Source organism: Lutra lutra, chromosome 8, assembly GCF_902655055.1.
Source record: "Lutra lutra chromosome 8, mLutLut1.2, whole genome shotgun sequence".
NCBI classification, from domain to species: Eukaryota; Metazoa; Chordata; class Mammalia; order Carnivora; family Mustelidae; genus Lutra; species Lutra lutra.
In genome coordinates, this window is record NC_062285.1 from 15659339 (window position 1) to 15680554 (window position 21216).

General features: G+C 37.7%; 1 protein-coding gene across 1 annotated transcript in view; it reads left to right on the forward strand.

Annotated features, from left to right (window-relative positions):
• ARHGAP21 (Rho GTPase activating protein 21) overlaps positions 1 to 21216 on the forward strand; it is a 136989-nt gene that overhangs the window by 47048 nt on the left and 68725 nt on the right. Inside the window, 2 exon segments of the mRNA XM_047740098.1 lie at positions 12924 to 13103; positions 13371 to 13395. Coding sequence (XP_047596054.1) covers positions 12924 to 13103; positions 13371 to 13395 — 205 coding nt within the window.

A 21216-nucleotide genomic window follows, 5' to 3' on the forward strand; every position in this document is an offset into this window, starting at 1 on the left:
ATCTTTACTGTCGTCTCCTATTATTTTGCTAGTGATGAGGTTAAAAGGTATGAAATTTAAGTCTCTTGATAAATATTGTCAAATAGGTTTACAGAAACGTTTCGCTCCCAGGCAGAAGGGTATGGGAATTTGCATTTGATTTCATCTTCTATAACACTGTAGGACCATGTTGTTGGGTTTTTGTTTTTGTTTTTGTAGGTAGGGAGGGGCAGAAGGAGAGGGAGAGACAGAATCTTAAGCACGCTCCATAGCTACTAGGGAGCCAGATGTGGGGCTCGATCTCACTGCCCTGAGATCATGACCTGAGCTGAAATCAAGGGTCAGACCCTTAACCGACTGAGTCACCCAGGCACCCTGTTTTTAGTTTTTTGGATTTTTTTTACTGATCTATTTTAGTGTAGTATCTTTTTTTCCATGTCCTTACCTGGGTAGAGAGAATATTGTTAATAAGAGTCTTAACTAAACTTTAGATCAGTAAAGTAGTTCCCTTCAGAAATCCTTAGCAGAAAAGTGTTTTGGAAATTCAGAGTCTTTCCTTTATGATTTGAAAATCTCATGATATGAGAATTTGGGAACTGACTAACTTCATGTTTAAGGAGACAATTCTAGCAGTATAGTACTATATTTGGAAAAGAGAGAATTTTGTTTCTTGCCCTAAATGATCAATTCTGTCATTGCATGTTTAATGATTAACAGATACTTTCTGGCAAGGTAGCAGCAAATGAGGAATGTAACTAAAATTATGTTCCTTGATTTTGGTAGATTTGTTTAAAAGGCAGTAGATTATAAATTCTCAGTGGAGCTCAGATAGGCTTTGATAGTGTGGGCAAAATGCTGGTGCTTATATAAATTGTATAAATTGTATTGAACAGTGAATATTTGCAGATTATAATACTCTTGTTTTGTTTTTGGGTGCAATCAATAAATGTGATTGACCACTTATGTGTTCTTTTAACTATGCATTTAGTAAATGATTTATTTCTTTCCATTCTTTGGTTCTCTCCTCTTTAGGAAGTTCCATATTAAAATGCAGGAAAGGGAAAAGCAATTAAGCAGAAATTTTAGTACTGGTTAATACAGTACTGTACATGGTTTGTTGGAAAAGTACACGATTCTCTGCTCTTTTAGCTAAATAAAAATAAATAAGTTTAGGGGTGCCTGGGTGGCTCAGTGGGTTGGGCCGCTGCCTTCGGCTCAGGTCATGATCCCAGGTCCTGGGTTTGACCCCCACATCGGGCTTTCTGCTCAGCAGGGAGCCTGCTTCCTCCTCTCTGCCTGCCTCTCTGCTTACTTGTGATTTCTCTCTGTCAAATAAATAAAAAAAATCTTTAAAAAAATAATCTTTAAAAAAAATAAAATAAATAAGTTTAAAGCAGATAGAAGTAATTTTGGCATTTCAGTTGTGTATAAATCTATTCCTAGTAATGCTCAAAAAGTGTCCAATAGTCAAACTGATAAATTTCTGTGAAGTATAATTTTTCCTGAGTAATTTAGTTTGGAATTTTGTTTTCTGTAAAATCTAAATCATCTAAGGCTTTATTAAAAAGAAAATGCTTGGGGCGCCTGGGTGGCTCAGTGTAGGTTAAAGCCTCTGCCTTCAGCTCAGGTCATGATCCCAGGATCCTGGGATCGAGCCCTGCATTGGGCTCTCTGCTCAGCGGGGCGCCTGCTTCCCCCTCTCTCTGTCTCTGCCTGCCTCTCTGCCCACTTGTGATCTGTCTGTCAAATAAATAAAATCTTAAAAAAAAAAAAAAAAAAAGAAAGAAAGAAAAGAAAAGAAAGAAAATGCTTGGGGTGCCCAGGTGGCTCAGTGGGTTGAGTGTCTGCCTTTGTCTCAGGTCCTGATCCTGGGATCCTGGGATCCACCCCTGCATGGGGCTTCCTGCTCGGCAGGGAGCCTGCTTCTCCCTCTCCCCACTGCTGCTGCTCCTCCTGCTTGTGCTCTCTCTCTCCCTCTGTCAGATAAATAAATACAATCTTTAAAAAAAAAAAGAAAAGAAGGGGAAATGCTTGCAGAGCACGTGGTTGGCTCAGTAGATTAAGCCTCCTACTCTTGATTTCAACTTAGGTGATGATCTCAGAGTCCTGAGATCAAGCCTGCATCATGCTGTGAGCTCAGTGGGGGGTCTGTTTGAGAGCCTCTCTCTTCCTCTGCCCCTCCCTCTGTTCTCTCTTGCTCTCAAAGAAATAAATTATTTTTTTAAAGGAAGAATGCTTGAAGTATATTGCAGGCCATCCTTCTGTATGGATTTAAGTATGCTGTGTAACATAAGGAGATTTTATTAGATTAAATAAATACTCGAATTAGTTCAATATTTATTTAATTTTATTTGCTATTAATAAATGGACTGATGAACTTTTTTAAAACTTTTTTTTTAAAAGATTTTATTTATTTATTTGACAGACAGAGATCACAAGTAGGCAGAGAGAGAGGAGGAAGCAGCCTCCCCGCTGAGCAGAGAGCCCGATGCGGGGCTCGATACCAGGACCCCGGGATCATGACCTGAGCCGAAGGCAGGGACTTTAACCCACTGAGCCTCCCAGGCGCCCCAGACTGATGAACCTTTTAAAAGATGAAATATTATTTAGAAGTCCTGCGTATTTTAAAAAGATTTAGCCAACATTCTTTATCTGAAAAACTTTGTCCCAGTTAGGTAACTCAAAATTTCACTCTTAGAATATATTAGAATCAGATTGGGTTATTTGACATTTTGGGATGGAGAGCTGTTATTTAGAGGAATGATCTCTACAATTGGAGTTTTACGTTTTATGACTGTGGGAAAGTCACTTTACTTCTCTGAGCCTCATTTTTAATAAATGTAAACTTATGCCTCTTGGAGTTGTAGTAACAGTTAAATATGGCAACACTGACAACACGTAGGTTGTCTGTAAAGGCTATGTTATTTGAATTTTTAGCATCATTTATCCTCCATATTTAACTGTAGTTAACACTTGAAGAATTTTTGGTATAATGATGTATTTTTTTTTTAAGATTTTATTTAAGGGAGAGAGAGAGAGAATGCACCCCCAAGCAGGGGGAGGGGCAGGAGGAGAGGGTGAGAGTCAAGCAGACTCCCCACTGAGCAGGGAACCCGATGGGACACGGGCTCGATCCAGGACCCTGAGAACATGACCTGAGCCAAATTGAGATGCTTAACCTCTTGAGCCACTCAGGGGCTCCAAAGATGTATCTTGAAGTAGAACTATTTCCACTCTTTATAAAGTGGAATTTAGGCTTTCGTTTATTTAGGAAACAATACTGCAGTGTGTGCTGTGTGTGCAAAATACTTCATAAAAACATTTTTCATTTGATTTCTTTTTCCACAAAACCAAAGCTGTAAATATTTTTTTTAATGAGAGATGAGTTTTAAGTATTTCCAAAGATAGCACTAGGGGAGTACAAGTGAAACTCTGAGGGGGAAATATTGAGCAGAGTCTATGTGTGTGTTCAAAGAGAGTCTCCTAAACCATATGTCCCTTCGGTGAAGTAGGATAGTAGGAGTAAACTATGATAGTGTCTGCTTATGGCCACTGTCCAGATCGGATTTCTGAATTACACATTGGAATTTACTATATTAACAAGCCATCTTCAGGCATTGAATTATAAAGGTAAATACCTGGTAAATACCATAAAGATACCATCTAAATGGTATGTAAACCTATGTAAATGCCTTAAAAAAAGCAGGTAAACCCTATGTAAATCCTTCAAAGAAACTATAGTATAAAGGACATCCTTCCAATGGGGAGATGTTCTTAGAGCTTTTTTTCTTTAAACCATGACAGCAAAATAACTGGAAAAAGCCCTATTTCCATTTGTAGGATAATGGATAAATAAGATGTGTTATATTCACAATGGAATTTTATACATCAGTGAAAATCAGTGAACCACATGAGAGATTGGGTAGCTGTTCATCAAACCTTTGCCTCCTCTTTCAGCCAATAGTTTATAGTCACATTCTCCAGTCTCCCTTAATTACTTTAATGAATATTTTAAATAACAGAATTAGAAAGTAATGTCAGAGACCGCTAAAAAGAAAAAAATGGACACAGTCATACCTGCTTCTGGAATCAGAGTAGTAAGGAGGAATTCTTTCAAATTATAAGGAAAGTTTTATAAATGTCAGATGACACATGAGAATTTTCATTCCAATTAATATTTTGAAGGTGATTTCTCTGTTTTAGCAAATGAACTCAGACTCGTACCCTGTTATCATGAAGACTTTTTTTTTTAATTAGTCACAAGGAGGGGGGATTAAATTTAAATTTAAATGTCATCTAAACCTATCAGCACTACTGATAAAACAACTCAGAGGATATGAAGAGGATATGAGGATATGAGTCTGAATGTATCATTGGTTTTGAAGAGAAATATACTCTGATTTTTACCATCTTTTCATTTTATGAGACTTATAATTATTGTTACCACGTTATATATATCATAAGCAAATTAGAAATAACTTTTCAAAGTCATAATAGTAGTTTAAGCTATTAAAAATTTCTAGAAGTTTCCAGTTTTTTTATTTACTTCAGATTTTAAAATAACTATCCTTTTATTTTAAGATTTTATTTATTTATTTTTCAGAGAGAGTGAGCACAGGCAGACAGAGTGGCAGGCAGAGGCAGAGGGAGAAGCAGGCTCCCTGCCAAGCAAGGAGCCCGATGTGGGACTCGATCCCAGGACGCTGGGATCATGACCTGAGCCGAAGGCAGCCGCTCAAGCAACTGAGCCACCCAGGCATCCCTAAAATAACTATCTTTTATGAAGTTGTAAAATTGAGGAATTAAGAATTTGTGTCTTTGAAATGTTGGGATCTGAAAATCAGAGAGAAAGAGACAGAAGTGAGTAAAGTGCATTTAGGTAAAAAATTACATTAAAAACCATAACTCTGAATAGAAAAGGAAATCACATTAAAAAAAATACTAGCTGTTTCAAAATAATCAAAATGAAACCATTTAGAAAGGACCCCAATCGGGGCACCTGGGTGGCTCAGTGGGTTAAAGCCTCTGCCTTCGGCTCAGGTCATGATCTCAGGGTCCTGGGATCGAGCCCCATATCAGGCTCTCTGCTCAGCAGGGAGCTTGCTTCTCCCTGTCTCTCTCTGCCTGCCTCTCTGCCTACTTGTGATCTCTGTCTGTCAAATAAATAAATAAAATCTTTTTTTTTTTTAAAGATTCTGTTTATTTATTTGACAGAGAGAGAGAGAGCCCGATGCGGGGCTTGATCTCAGGACCCTGAGATCATGACCTGAGCCGAAGGCAGAGGCTCAACCCACTGAGCCACCCAGGTGCCCCTAAATAAATAAAATCTTTAAAAAAAAAAAAAAAAAAGAAAGGACCCCTATCAAACAGTCACCCTAGATAGAAGATACTATAAGAATGTCCAAGTAAATAATAAACTTAAAAAATAAAGAGTTATATTTTAAAAATGAGATCCAAGTGTTTAATTTGAAATATTTTAGACTAAAGTCATCTAGATTTTTCAGTTTCTTTGGTCATCATCTTTTATCTCTGAAATATTAAAATATTTACTGAAAACTAGAATTAATTCTAAGAAAACCACATCTAGATACATCTAATAATCAACATCAGAGTAGTTCCAGCTGTTATCCTGGGTTGGCAAAAAAACAAACAGCAAAACAACCGTAGGAGAACTTTATCAAACAGAAGCCGCAAGTAAAGGGTGGCCAAGCATACTTAGCATATAATAAAACTATTCAAGAGTCTTTTTAGCTCAGTTGGAATTTAAACCAAAAAACCCCTAAAAACCTTATATTTCCACATGTGTTGAAAAATTTTGCACGATATGTGAGGAATAATTCATTACAAGATTAACTCTGTGGTATTAGGACTCTAGAGGAAATAGTTTTATTTTTATTTTATTTTATTTTATTTTTAAAGATTTTATTTATTTATTTGACAGATAGAGATCACAGGTAGGCAGCGAGGCAGGCAGAGAGGGAGGAGGAAGCAGGCTCCCTGCCGAGCAGAGAGCCCGATGTGGGGCTCGATCCCAGGACCCTGGGATCATGACCTGAGCCGAAGGCAGCGGCTTAACCCACTGAGCCACCCAGGCGCCCCATAGAGGAAATAGTTTTAAAATAAGCAATATCTAGGGGTGCCCGAGTGGCTCATCAGTTTAAGCATGCTGTTCTTGGTCTGGGCTCAGCTCATGATCTCAGGGTCATGACATTGAGCCCTCACTTGGGCTCTGTGCTGGCCTTGGAGCCTGCTTGTGATACTCTCTCTCCCTCTGTCCCTTCCCCTCCTGCTCTCTCTCTTTCAAACAAACAAACTAATTAATTAATTAATAAGCAATATCTAATATCTCAGTGATCCTTATGGTTTCCTTTCTGCTCATGCCATAGAGCAGAGAGAGTAGGCTAATTCTGTCACTTCCTAGCCATTTATTTTTGACAAATCCCTCAACCACTGTGAACGTATTTCTCCATCAGACTTGCTATGATGCATGTAAAAATCTAGTAGAAAGTTAAATGGATAGTTAAGATTTGGTTTTTCCTTTCAGACAAAACTGTTTTATATGCTGTTCTCTTAGTATCTGAAAAGTGGTTTCATGTACATTTTTGAAATAAGCCATTACTTACTGGCAATCTCTGCGGGTTTTTTTTTTTTTTAAACAGTTATCTAGTGCTTATTATGTGTGATATCCTGTTTTAAACACTTTATAAACTTTAACTCATTTAATCTCATCAGAAGCATGTGAAATAGGCACTGTTATTTTCATCCTTATAGTAAAGATGAGGCCCCGAGGCACGGCTATGGTGGGGATCTTGTCCAACCTCCACAGCTGGAGAATCAAGGACTCAGGTAGTCTGGCTCTTGGGTCCATGCTCGTCCCCCTGCACACGCCATCTCCCTAAGCAATGAAAGAAAAAAATGTCAAGCCAGATGACAACCATAGCTATGATAACACTTCAAATATGTCAAAGGAAAAAAAAAATCTAAGGACCAGACATTCAAATCTTATGTTTCCTCAGCGAGTGACATCTTAAAAAGGCATTACTTCAGTTTTTACAAGTCTGGCCCTTAAATAAGGAGGAAAATCTTACTTTAAACAACAGGTGCTACTAACACTGTCAATGGTAAGATGAAGTAAAACATTTTCAAAGAAGTAGGAATAGGGCTCATAATCTTAGATAGAGTAAGTATTAGGATCTTTTAAGGTGAGCACAGAACGGATGCTTCTGTGTGCTTTATCATGAGTGATACCTGTCGTATACTGGGGAGTTCTCTGTTCTTCAAGTACAAGTACTTACAACAGATAGTTGAGGGGTTATGTGTTTATTGTGTGTACATTCCTTCAAAACTCTCATGTTTACTTTCGTGACAGCCCAGGATAACGTTTAGACTTTGTACTTTTTACCTGAGCTTTTAAAAAATACCTTTATTGAAGTATAATTTACATTATACTATACTATACTATAGTATAGTGTAGAATTTTATAGAATACTATAAAATTCACTTACTACTGGAAGTGTACCTTACAATTGTACTGAATTTATACAGCTGTGAAACCTTGATCACCGTCTACTTTCAGAACATTTACATGACCCTAAAAAGTTCCCTCATGCCTGTTTGCATGCTCTTCTGTGAGGTTTAATTTTCTTTATTGTTACATGATTGTTTCCCCCTTACACCTTCTTTTTCACTCCTTTAGGTTGCTTTGTCTAATTCTTATATCTGGATAGTTCTTGCCCTTTATTTTGGCTTCCTTTAACCTTGAGTTATTATTTATTCAATCAAGTGACCTTGTTATGAAGTCTTTTAAGGGGATCAAATGACAGTTCTTCATTGACAAGAATTTAACTGCTATTGTTCTAGTTGCTTTTTTACTTTTTGCATCTGATGCTGTGGTACATGAATTGGTGCTCACAGTGGGGAGGTGAGATGTGTGGAGAGGGGCGGGATTAGGGGTCTTCTTAGTGGAAGGATCTGTGACTGCTCTGTCCTTCACTGTGTGCCTGTGGTTTGCCCTTCGTATAAAATGCAACAGATCAAACGGCTCTGTGGGTAAGTAGAAGAAAGAGTCGAGAAGGCGCATACGTGTATTTCTTTTCATCTTCTCTTTCTGTGTGGCAAGCATTATAATCCTCCCTTCTGTCCTATAGGGAAAATATAGAAAACAGGAGAGGACTCTGTGTAATGTTCTGGGAAGAAAGAATAATAGAGCAACAGAGCTGTGTTGCATTCAGAAATCTTAAAAAGTTTATAGGGATCAAAAAAGGAATTGCCTATTCTTCTTCACCCCATCCTCGCCATTTTTGTGAAGAACTCGGTAGAACGAGACCTCGCAGGCTTAGTTCAGAACTTGAAGCATGAAATCGTAATACAAGACAGTTCTCTCTATATTCAAAGGAAGAGAGTAGAAAACTTGAATATATTTGGGAACTGTGGGGCCAAGTCATAATAATGCACTCAATAGAAAATTAATACATGTACAGTTTTTAAAGTGCTCAATGCAGAGTCCTGCAGGAAAATGAAATTTTAAAATATAATAAATTAGATCGAAGAGCTTTTGGGGAGAAGGATCTGTGCAGGCTACAGAATAAAAGAGATGGAAAATAAAATGAGATAGAGGAGATATGAGATATTCTATCTTCAGATTCAGGAAACCATGATTTTATTTCTTGCCCGATATCAGGCAGCAGTAATCTCAGGTAAATCACTTAACTAATCTGGGCCTCAGTTTCCCCATGTGTAACATGAAAGGGTTTATTGATCTTAAGCCTTAAAGAGTCTTTTGTGCTTTACAATTACATAATGAGATGGCAACCCATGAAAAGATGTTGATTATTATCCATTAGGGAAATGCAAATTATAATCACAGTACCTGTCACTGCATACCTGTAACAATGGCTAAGATAAAAATAATGACGGTACCAAATGCTGTCAAGGAAAGCAAAGCAACTAGATCTCTCATACATCCTGGGACTGTAAAAATCTATATTCAATCTGGAAAACACTTTGGCAGTTTCTTATAAATATGTCGGTACCTGTGACCCAGCCATTGGATATTTATTCCGGAGAGATGGAAATTACATTCACGCAAAACCTGCCTATGAAGGCTCATAACCTGTTTATTCCTAGTAGCCCCAAACTGGAAACAAGGAGATGTCCTTTACACAGACTGCGGTCCATCCAGAGCTTGGCGTACAGCTCGGCCACCAAAGGGGCGAGGTGTTGACCCAGGCTGCAGCTTGGCTGAATCTCCAGAGAATTTACCAAGTGGAAGGAGGCATTCCCAAAAGTGTACTGACTGTGTTATTCCACGTGTATGACATCCTTGAAATGGCAAAATGATAGAAATACGGGACAGAGTAGTGGTTGCCTAGACTCAGAGACTGGGCAAAGGCTGGAGGGAGAGGGTGGATTTGATTATGAACGAGTGACAAGAGAGATTCTGTGGTGACGGGGCTCTTCTGTCTCTTCACTGGTGGCGGATACACAAGCTTACACAAGTGACAAAACTGCAGTGTAGAACTGAACATAAGCAGGGTATGAGTGACTCTGCTCGGGATGAAATGACTGGATGGTATCCATATCATTACCCTGTTGTGATACCTACTAGAGTTTTCCAGGATGTTACTATTGAGGGAAATTGTATAAAGATCAGGGAGAGCCCTCTGTGTTATTTCTTACCAATGCATCTGAATCTGTAATTATCTCAAAATAAGAAGTTTAATTTAGAAAACAAATTATGTATATTTTATTTACCCTTGTATCCTCACTGGGTGGAATAGTGTTGGATATATAGTAGGTGCTCAATATTTATTTACTGAATAAATTGGGGGTGGCTTGTGTGCATGTGTAAAAGGATTCTCTCATTTGATTCAGAAAGGGAGGATCCAGTCACCACTCTAAATCTTAGCTATTTGTGTAATTCAGCTCAGAATATAACCTTTATCCTGCCGATTTCACCTGATCATATGATCACATTGAGACTTAGTTTGACTCTCCCATGTTGATGTTTGCTGTTACTTCCTCTTTCTAGCAAAATCCCTAACTCCTAGAAGGAAGGATAAACTAAACTGCATTTGTGATAAATTAGCTTCATTTGCACATTCTTCGTAGATGGCTTCAGTCTTGATTATGGTGCTGTATAAGTCTTGAGGTCTTGTACTCCAAGTACACCAATTTTGTTCTTTTTCTAATTTGTTTTGGCTATTTGGCTCCTTTTCATTTTAAAGTCAATTTTAGGAACAGCTTGCTAACTTCCAAACAAAAATCTCCTAGGATTTTGACTGGGATTTCATTGTATTCTAGATCAGTTTGGGGAGAGTTGACATTATAGCAATACTGAGTCTTCTGAATCGTGAACATGGTATATCTTCCCATTTATTTAGATGTTCTTTTAATCTCTCAGCAGTGTTTTGTAGTTTAATAGGCTTTGCAGATCTTTTGTCAGATTTGTCCTTATTATTTCATATTTTGAACGGTAGTTTAAAATTTTTTAGGTACCATTTGCTTACTGTTAGTATGTAGAAATACAGTTGATTTTTGTATGTTGTATACTACTTTCTTTACATTCCATTGAGTAGAACTTTGTCCCTACTGCTCTCACTGCAAGTGTGGTTGGAGAATGTTACTGTCTAGCTATCTTTCCAAAAAGAAAAGAAAATGAAATTAATAGGTCACTAGTAATAGTCCAGATACTGACTATGTGGTGAAAATATTCAGGATTTAGAAGTCTCTTGGATTTATTTTCTTCTTAGTATAATTTTTAAATTTTAACACCTTCATATGAAGCAAATCATTGTGAAGTAATAGATAGGTTCACTAGTGAAACATAAAAAGTAAAATCAATTTAAGCAATTCAAGTATCTGCTGTTTGATAAAAGTGACATTTCAAAACTGCTAAGATGAACTTGGAATTGTGATTTAATACAAAATCTTAGTAGCAATGCAGACGTAAGAGATACCTATTAGATTGGAAGTTGGCGGTCGCCTGTATATAAATGGAGTTTAAAGCATGAAACTGGATGAAATCACCCAAAGATAGAATAGAGCTGGAAAAGTCCATGGACTGAGCCCTGGGTATTCCCAAGTTCAGAAATTTAGCAGGTGATGTAGTAACAAGGAAGGCAGAAGAAACAAACCATGAGTTAGGAATAAAATCAGTATGGAAAGTCAAGTGGAGAAAATTTTTCAAAAAGAGCAGCACAATCCCTGAACCAGTCGATATGTCACACAAGACAAGAACTGAACATTGGTTGCTCAATTTAGCAGTGTAGAAACCGTTGTTGACCTTGACCAGGACAGTAACAGGGAATTGTGGAGACAAAACTTGATTCAGAGGGACCAAGAGAAAATGCAAGGAGAAAAATGGAGAGAGGTACCATAGTCAATTTTAGAGGAATTTTGGTCTAAAGAATCAGCAGACAAGCAAGTTGGTAATTGGAGAGGGCTCTGTGGTTCCACAATTTTGTTGTTGTTGTTGCTGTTTTAAAATTAAAGAATTTATAAAATGTGAGTGTTCTGGGGCACCTGAGTGGCTCAGTCGTTAAGCGTCTGCCTTCAACTCTGGTCATGATCCCAGGGTCCTGGGATCGAGCCCCGCATTGGGCTTCCTGCTCAGCGGGAAGCCTGCTTCTCCCTCTCCCACTCCCCCTACTTGTGTTCCCTCTCTTGTTGTGTGTCTCTCTGTCAAATAAATAAATAAAATCTTTAAAAAAAATGTGAGTGTTCTGATAGGGCTATAGTAGAGAAAATAGACGAGGTGAAAGAGGGGGGAGAATTGTGGGAACCACATCTTTGACTATTAAGAGGGATCTAGTGTACAGGTAGGGGCCATAGAAGAATGGTCCATCGGAGCAGGATTGTACGAGAAGGAAGGGAGGAGAACATGGACCCCACTGCAGGTGGTAAGTGGTAGATGTGGCAAGTGATTAAGTTCTCATCTCATGCTTCGTGTGTTTTTTCAGTGTAGTCAAAAGCAGGGTCATCAGCTACAGGTGAGGATGGAGGAGAAGGGATGGGATAGTTATGTAGCATGAATGGAATGGAGAGAACTGTATTATTATTGACAGACAACACTAAAAGTCTCCCTTGAGGTTAGTGGTTATGAACTTAGAGTGAAAACAGCTTAGTTTTTTTGTTTTGTTTTGTTTTGTTTCGTTTTTTAACGCCAGTCTTGTTCGGCTGCCTAGGTACAGGTCCGGAGTAGGCAATGTTATTTATCCAGCATTAGGTTTTGTCAGGCGACTTTGAGGAAGCATGAGAAAGGTAAAGGAGTGAATTGAAGCTAGCTTAAGAGGGAAGTGAGAACATGGGTTGGTGAGGGACAGGGAGGAGGTGGGAGGGGCAGCCCCACCTAGCAGATTTAGAAGAGCTGAGGAGTGAGAGGGAATGAAAAGTAGAATCTTTGATTTGAAATTGCAGAGGGTTTTCAGTTATAATCAGATGAAAACCAAGAGTGGAGAAGAGGAGATCAAAATACTGGATGGCTAGGACAGTGGAGGGATTATCTACGTGGATACTGAATTTGTGCTCAGAACTTGAAGGCCTTGTCTATTAGTTTCTAATCATCTTTTGTTTCTGTTGGACTCTGATAACCGTTTCAGCGTTCTGCCTTAGTAAGAGTTACATGGCTATTCTTTCATAGTTTCTGTTTTGTGGTATTAGCTTCATTCCTTCTATTGCATTTTAAATTTAAGCCATTATATTTCTAACTTCCAAGAGCTCCTTCTTGCTTCTGATTAACTTTCATAGCATCCCTTTCTAGAAAAAAATTCCGTTTTTGATGCTGTCCATTATTTGCTATAATACGAAGAACCTGATTCCCTTTTCTCCCTTAGGTTTATGTCTGTGCTCAGGTGATTATATGTTTACATACAATTTTTTCCCTAAGCGTATTGAGGAAGTGTATTGAGTTATCAAGTTAACTTTTAAATATCTTCTTATTTTAGGTATCAAAAAGTAAAGATGGAAAAGAACAAAGCGAAACTGTATCACCGTCCGAAGATGAAACATTCTCCTGGCCAGGTCCCAAAACAGTCATGTTGAAAAGAACATCTCAAGGCTTTGGTTTTACATTAAGGCATTTTATTGTGTATCCCCCAGAGTCTGCAATTCAATTTTCATATAAGGTAAGAGAAATCATTGTGCAAAATAATATCTATTTTCAAATTACTGAAAAAACTCCACAAAATAATTCCTGCCTCCTTCTTGTCTTCCTCTCAACCTCCCCTCTTACCTTGTGTATGAAAGTGCTGTCCTTCTGGCAAAGGGCACTTAATGAGAATGTTATTGGCACACTTTGGGGAGGGTGGTTTGAATTGAGTTGAACCTTGCTGTGATGTCACTAGAGTTTATAATTAAGTATTCATATATGGCTATATTTTTTTATATTGTAGGATGAAGAAAATGGCAACAGAGGAGGTATGCTATAAAAGTTTTAATTTTTCTCTGAATGTTTATCTACATATTTTTCTGCTCTTGAAGTAATAGTAAATGAGCTGATACTGTTTTTTGGAGTCTAACTGTATAACTCTTAGAGGCGAGAGTCTTAGAAATCAAATAATTTTACTGTCAACTGCAGAGTTTTATGGATGCATTGTCTCATCGTGATTTGAACATGTGATTATTTTAATTATATATTAGTATTTATGTGGAGGAACATAAATGATTCTGAGGAAAGTAATTCTGATATCTTTATTTAATTAATAATCATCTAAATTTAATAATTCTTTTAGGTAAGAAATGCTGTGTGTTTTATCTAGTAGATTTATTGACTCAAATATTGAAAGGTAGAGTGTTTTAGGTCTTCCTGTAGTTAATCTTACTCCTGACTTAAGCATTATATTTAATGAGTTTAAAAGGAGAATCAGGGGGCGCCTGGGTGGCTCAGTGGGTTAAGCCGCTGCCTTCGGCTCAGGTCATGATCCCAGGTCCTGGGTTCAAGCCCCACATCGGGCTCTCTGCTCAGCAGGGAGCCTGCTTCCTCCTCTCTCTCTGCCTGCCGCTCTGCCTACTTGTGATTTCTCTCTGTCAAATAAATAAATAAAATCTTTAAAAAAAGAAAAAAAAAAGAAAAAAAAAAGGAGAATCAGGCTAGGGATAGGGATATTTCTTGATAACATCCACATATTTTTGTTTTAATTTTATATGAATTCTAATAAGCTAAAATCTGCATACAATAAAATGCACCCATTTTAAAAACTTTTATTTCTAGATAATTTGAGACTTAAAAAAAAAAATTGCCAGAATAGCACAGTTTACATATATCCTTCATTTGACTTCCCCTAATGTTCAACAACTTATATAATCATGGCACAGTGAGCAAAAGTAAGATACTAGCATTGGTACTATACTGCTGTCTAAACTACAGACTTACTTGGGTTTTACCAGTCTTTCTCCTCGAGTCCTTTCTTTGTTACAGGATTCCACTTTGCATTCAGTTGCCCCGTGGGGACACGTGGCAATATCTGTAGCCATTTTTGACTGTCACGATTGGTGGTAGTAGGGGCGGTGCTTCTGGCATGTGGGTAGAGGCCATGCGCACAACATCCTGTGGTACACAAGACAAGCTGTATTCACCGTCTGGTTGAAGACTTAATCCATGCCAGGCATCATAGTGTATGTTCTTATCCTATTTCATACTCATAATAATGCTGAGAGGTGTGAGCCAGTATTCCCATTTTGTAGATGAGGAAACCCAGGCTGAGTAAGATGTGAAATGACCTTCCCAAGATCACACCACTAAGGAACAGAGCTGAACTTCCAGACCAGATGTCTAACTCAGAAGTTCATCTGCACTGAACTCTGCCATCTTTCTTCTCTTTACTTAACTTTTCTTCATTCATTTTTGTTTAAAAGAAATACTGTGTTTTGGGGCGCCCAGGTGGCTTAGTCGGTTAAGCGTCAGACTCTTGGTTTCAGCTGAAGTCATGATCTCTGGGTTGTGAGATTGAGCCCCATGCTGGGCTCTACACTCAGCAGGGAGTCTGCTCGAGGATTCTCTCTCTCCCTCCCCCTGCTCACATGCACATGCACTGTCTTTCTCAAATAAATAAATCTTTAAAATAAATAATGCTGTCTTTTAAAAAAATAGTTTGACTTATGTAAAGTCAGGAATCAGTGGATGAAATAGGGTATATTTAGTATGTTATGAAATTCTGTGATATTTCTCTGCCTTCAGAAAATTAAAAACAAAGATGTTTAGGGGCCCCTGGGTGGCTCAGTCATTAAGCATCCACCTTTGGCTCAGGTCATGATCCCAGAGTCCTGGGATCGAGCCCCGCATCAGGCTCCCTGCTCAGTGGGGCTGAAATAAATAAATAAAATCTTAAAAGACAAAAACAAAGAAGTTTGTTCCATATTTGTGGATACCTAAAGACAAAGAATTCATATAAAAGTCAGAGATATTCCAAGTTTAAAAGCCCTGAACACCTTATGGGAGCAGTCATCACTTACTACTCTATTCTGAATGCCTGGTTAGCAGTGGACTCAGAACGTTCATTGAGTTAAGGAGTGCCTAGTGTTCTGCTCCTTTGCCTCCCAGGAACAAGGTTTGCTCCTGTCATCCCGTTGGTAGTGGGTCACGGGCTAGTCCGCGGAGGCCTACTTCACTAAACTACAGCACTCATAATACCTTTTCAACTCAACCATCAATCAACCATGAGAATATATTTTATGTGAAAAATTTTCTTTATAGATCATTTGTTTGAGAATGCAACCAATTTAGAGGCAAACTACATTTATTTATTATTTTAATTCAACTGAACATTATGATTTTTATTTTACAGTTTTATATTCTCTTAAAACTTATTTCCAAGCATAGTGAGATTACAAAATCCTTTTATGTAAATTTTGTTTTAATGAAATGGAATCCTAGCCTCCAGGGTAATGATCCAAGTCAAAGCCTAGAATCACTGGAGTGGAAGTAATTGCCAGACATTTATTCAAACTCCTAAGAGATCCTGTTATAATGCCAAAATTCTGTGAAACAGCTGAAACGTTTTGTTTTAGTGTTCTTTCCTTTTGGCAATTTAGTGGAATCTCTTTTGCCACTTAATTTTCTGATTATTCTCTTACCCAACTTTCCCATTCTATTGTTTCTTATATACTATATATGTGTACTGTCTTGTGTTTTAAAATTATTTTTTCTTATTGATTAGTTTTCTGTATTATGATGCAAATAATATTTACAAGAAAAAGGCCATCAAAGTAGAAAAATATTTTTTGGTGATAATAGTTGCTTGTAGATACTTGCTGTCTTGCTGCTGTCCTGTTATCCCTTAAATCTCTGGAGAAGATATTCATAAATAATCAAAATAAGAATAAGTAAAAGTTTATAATTACTATTATTTCTTTTCTACTTATTCCGTGAGTAAAAATTCTGTCTCAGTTTAATTGTAGGGACATTTCCAGTGTTTTAAAAATGTGTTTATCATTTTGTTAGGTATTTAAGTAACTGTTGGATTTCTACTTTGGGATTAAAATCTATATTTAAGCATTAATAGTAGAAAAAAAGTAACTGGGATATTACAAATTTTCTCTGTAGTAAAAATTTGTGTTTTGTGATCGCAGTTGTTTCTGACTAGACAGCTTTGTAGCCTATGTTTGGGTTTTTTAACCAAGGCTCTTTTAGTGGCAAGAAATAGAAAGTTCCGGGGCAACTGAGTGGCTTAGTCATTAAGCTCCTGTCTTTGGCTCAGGTCATGATCCCAAGGTCCTGGGATTGAGCCCCTGCCTGGCGGGAAGCCTGCGTCTCCCTCTCCCACTTCCCCTGCTTGTGTTCCCTCTCTCTCTGCCAAATAAATAAATAAAATCTTAAAAAAAAAAAAAAAGAAAGAAATAGAAACTTCCACAAAGTACCTCAGGAAAGATGTGTTAATTCTAAAAAACCATCAGGGCATCTCCAAATTCAGTGTCAAGAGCAACAGGATACCTAGGGACCCACAGGCACCAGAATTAGGACCTGGAAAGCTACTAAATGCAGAGAGTAACAACAACAAAATCTTGGCTCTGATCTTGCAAAGACCCAGACTCTGGTATTTACTGGAGGTTCTAAATGACTTTCATAGTTAACTTTGATTATACCTAGTTTTTTCATGAGCCGTCATCTGTGTAAGGTACAACCCTGACTGTATGTTCTTCCTTCCTCTCTCATCGTCACACTTCCAAATCCCTGAGCGCAAAATCTGATTGGGCCTTTTCATCATTTTATGCCAGCTGCACAATACCCACTGTGCCTAGAGACCAAATAGTCTTCCATTTAATGAAGAAGTAAATTCTGGAAAGCTGAGAAAATTGGGTATATTTTATGCTACTAATTTCCATTAATAGGCTGGAAACCTATTCCCTCGGAGTAATATAACACTAAAAAATGGACCTGAAAGTTTGTTGTAAGAGGAAATTCTTATTATGGGCAGTCCATGCTCTATAGTGTGGAGTAAGGCAATAGAAGCGTGTTTCGTTATTTCTAAGGTAGCAATACTAAATGAGTTCCTTGGGTCTCTGCTGACATCATAGAGCATTAACTAAACCGCTTGGGACCCATTTTTAACTATATTGACAGTTCCAATGATTTGAGTTTCTCTTGTAGGTAGGTAAATATACTAATAAGTTACATATTTTTATTCATTTTTAATACCATTCAGTAGACTATCCACAAGTGTTTGACATTATCTTAAAGTTACTTTAGGAGCTAGAGATGATGGTGATGTTGAAGAAGAAGGAAGAGGAGGAGGAGGAGCTGGTGGTGGTGGTGGTGGTCATAGTGTGGTGGCAGTGGCCGCCCCTGACTTACAGTGTGTCTTGAAATTTTGCATGGACTGACTCATCAACCTTCTGGGGTGCATAGTATCACCTCCAGTTTTTAGATGAGGAAATGGGGGCATGAAGTGTTCAAGTAACTAGCAAGGGGCAGTATTGGACTTACGAATTGAAGCCATCTGGTTGTAGGGTTACCTCCCAGTTTCTACCATGACTTCTCAGAAAATTCTTTACTCTCATAATTCATCCTTTGAAATGTGTGAGAAAGAGGGTTCTGTTCCCTTCAATGGTAAAGAGTGTGAAAAGATTCTAATTCAACTTTCAGATACAGTTTTGGCTAACCTCGTATTAGCATTTCATACTTGTTCTTTAATTTTCTTCTTCGTCTTCCTAATCGAACATGTCCTGTTGGCTTAAGTCTGCTCAGCAGCAGGGATACCACACCATTTGCTTTAGTATTTGCAACTGATTTCCATCTTTGATGTTGTTAGTGGTTTTGATACCTGTGCACTTTATGACTGATAGAGCTGTTGTTGATATTTTTCACTTATTTTTATGAAATGATGAGGGCACTCATAGGTATTTACTAAAGATCACTGAAACATTTGCCTGCAAAAATGTTTATATAGGAGTATTCATAGCTGCTTTATTCATAATCAACAGGCAAACACTGGATTCAATCTAAGGACTCATCAACATATGAAGAGATAATGAAATTGTGCTATACCCATGCAGTGGGACATGCACAGCCTTGTGGCTCAATCTCCAAAACTATTTCTTATATTAGGTGAAATTTACAGAACATAAAACTCACCATTTTAAAGTGAACAGTTCAGTGGCATTTAGTACAGAATTAAAGGACCTGTCTCTTTGTAGTTCCAAAACATTTTATTGCTCCAAAAGGAAGCCCATATCCATTAAGCTGTCATTCACTCTTCTCCCCTCCCCAGAGCCCCTGATAATCACCGGTGTGTTTTCTGTCCCTTTGGACTTATCTGTTCTGGATATTTTATATAACCCTTTCCTATGGCTTCTTCACATAGTATAATGTTTCTGAGTTTTGTCCGTGTGTGGCAAGTAGCAGTAATTCATTCCTGGCTGAATAACATTCCCTTGCATGTACAGACCACAATACATGTATCCATTCATCCATCGCTGGACGTTTGCACTATTTCCCTCTTTTGGCTACTGTGACTAGTGCTGCTACAAATTTGTGTGTATAAGTTTTTTTTTTTTTTTAAAGATTTTATTTATTTATTTGACAGAGAGATCACAAGCAGGCAGAGAGGCAGGCAGAGAGAGAGGAGGAAGCAGGCTCCCTGCTGAGCAGAGAGCCCGATGTGGGGTTCGATCCCAGGACCCTGAGATCATGACCTGGGCCGAAGGCAGCGGCTTAACCCACTGAGCCACCCAGGCGCCCCTGTGTATAAGTTTTTGTTTGAGTCCCTGCTTTTAGGTCTGTGGGGTATATATATCTGGGAGTGGGATTGCTGTGTTTTAATGGTCATTCTCTGTTTAACATTTGGGGAACTGCCAAACTGTCTTCCACAACAACTGCCCCATTTTTATGTCCCCACCAGCAGTGTGTGAAGGTCCCAATTTCTCCACATCCTCATCAACGCCTGTTATTTTCCATTTTTGAATTATAGCCAACCTAGTGAGTGTGAAGTGGGATCTCATTGTGGTTTCCGTTGCATTTCCTTAATAACTAGTGATGGTGAGCATCTTTTCATATGCTTGTTAGCCATTTGTGTCTCTTCTCTCGAGAGATGTCTATTCAAGTCCTTTGCTCATTTTTTTTATTAGGTTGTTTGTCTTTTTGTTTTTGAGTTGTAAGTGTTCTATATATATTCTAGAGAGTAGATTATTATCAGATCTGTGATTTGCATATATTTTCCCTCATTCTGTAGGTTTTTTCACTTTCTTGATAATGCCCTTTGATGCATAAAAGTTCTTAATTTTGATGAAATCTAATTTCTGTACTTTTGCTTTTGTTGCTCATGCTTTTTGCTGTCAAAAACATTTTGATGAGGGGAAGAAACCAAGCACAAAAGAGTACAGACTGTCTGATTCCATTTGTATGAGAGGAAAGATAAATCTAAACCAGTTCATTGGGAAAACACATAAGGGAAGTCTCCAGCATGATGGAGATGTTCTTTATCTTGATTGTGGTGGTTACATAGGATCAAAACTTAGGAAGTGAGCACTTAAAATGGATACATTTTATCATACGTAAGTTGTACCTCTTTAAAGTTGATGTAAAACAATGGGAACATACACAACTTTAATTAGATTCCCCCCAGTGTTTAGCTAATTCAACCGACGCAGCCATGAGCATTCTTATGCATGTACTTTTAGGCACATTATGTGCTTATTTCTAGTGGTCATGTCTATCCAGGAGTGACATGCTGAGTCATAGGTATTCATACAGTTACATTTAGTAGATATTGCTAAGTCTTCTTTCAAAGTGATTGTACAAATTTATACACTCAGCCGTAGGGTGTGAGAGTCGCAGTCATGCCATATCCTCACTAACATTTAGCATTTGTTAGTCTTTTAAATTTTTGTCTTTCTAGTAGGTGTACAGTGATATGGAATATGGGTTAATTTTAATTTTCCTGACTAATGGGGTTGATTACCTTTTATTTGAATTTGATTATTAGGTATGAGTGCTCTTTATTTGGATATTAGATATCAGTGCTCTTTTTAAAGAAAATTAACCTTTAAGAGTTCTTTTAATATTCTTGATGATGATTTTATTTTATCTGTATCAGATATCAAACTGTAACTTGCCTTTCAATTTCTTATTAGTAATTTTGACAAAGGGAAGTTCCCAATTTTAATATAGTTTAAATTGTCAGTCTTTCCTTTTATGACTAATACTTGGAGTCCTGTTTAAGAATTTCTTCTATTGCGTGGTCACAAAGGTATTTTCCTGTGTTATCTACAGGATGCTGTATTGTGTTATCATTCACAATTAAACCTACAGATTACCTGTGATTGATTCTTTTTACATGTAGTATGAGGTCAGGATTAACTTTTTTCCCATATGAATATGCATTTAGCCCTGCACTACTAAGTGAGAAGTCTGTACTTCCATTTACTGCTCTGTAACCCACCTTGATCATTTAGTATCTGTATACACGTAGGTCTGTTTCTGGACTTTTCTTCTGTTCCAGGGGTTGGCCTGTGCCTCACTTCTGTATAGCTTTCAAACTAAGAACACTTCTATATTTTTAAACAGTTGTTTAAAAAAAGAATATGCAGCAGAGACCGTATGTGTTCTGAAGAGCCTAAAATATTTACTGTTTGGCTCTTTACACACAGTTTGCCAACCTCTTTTCTATTACATCGGTCACTTTCTTTGCAGCAAGATTGCAATCTTAAGTACTATAATTACTACATAATAAATGTTACTATTAGGTAGAGTAACTCTTTCAGTTTTGTTTTTCATGATTGGATTGGCCATTTTTGTCCATTTGC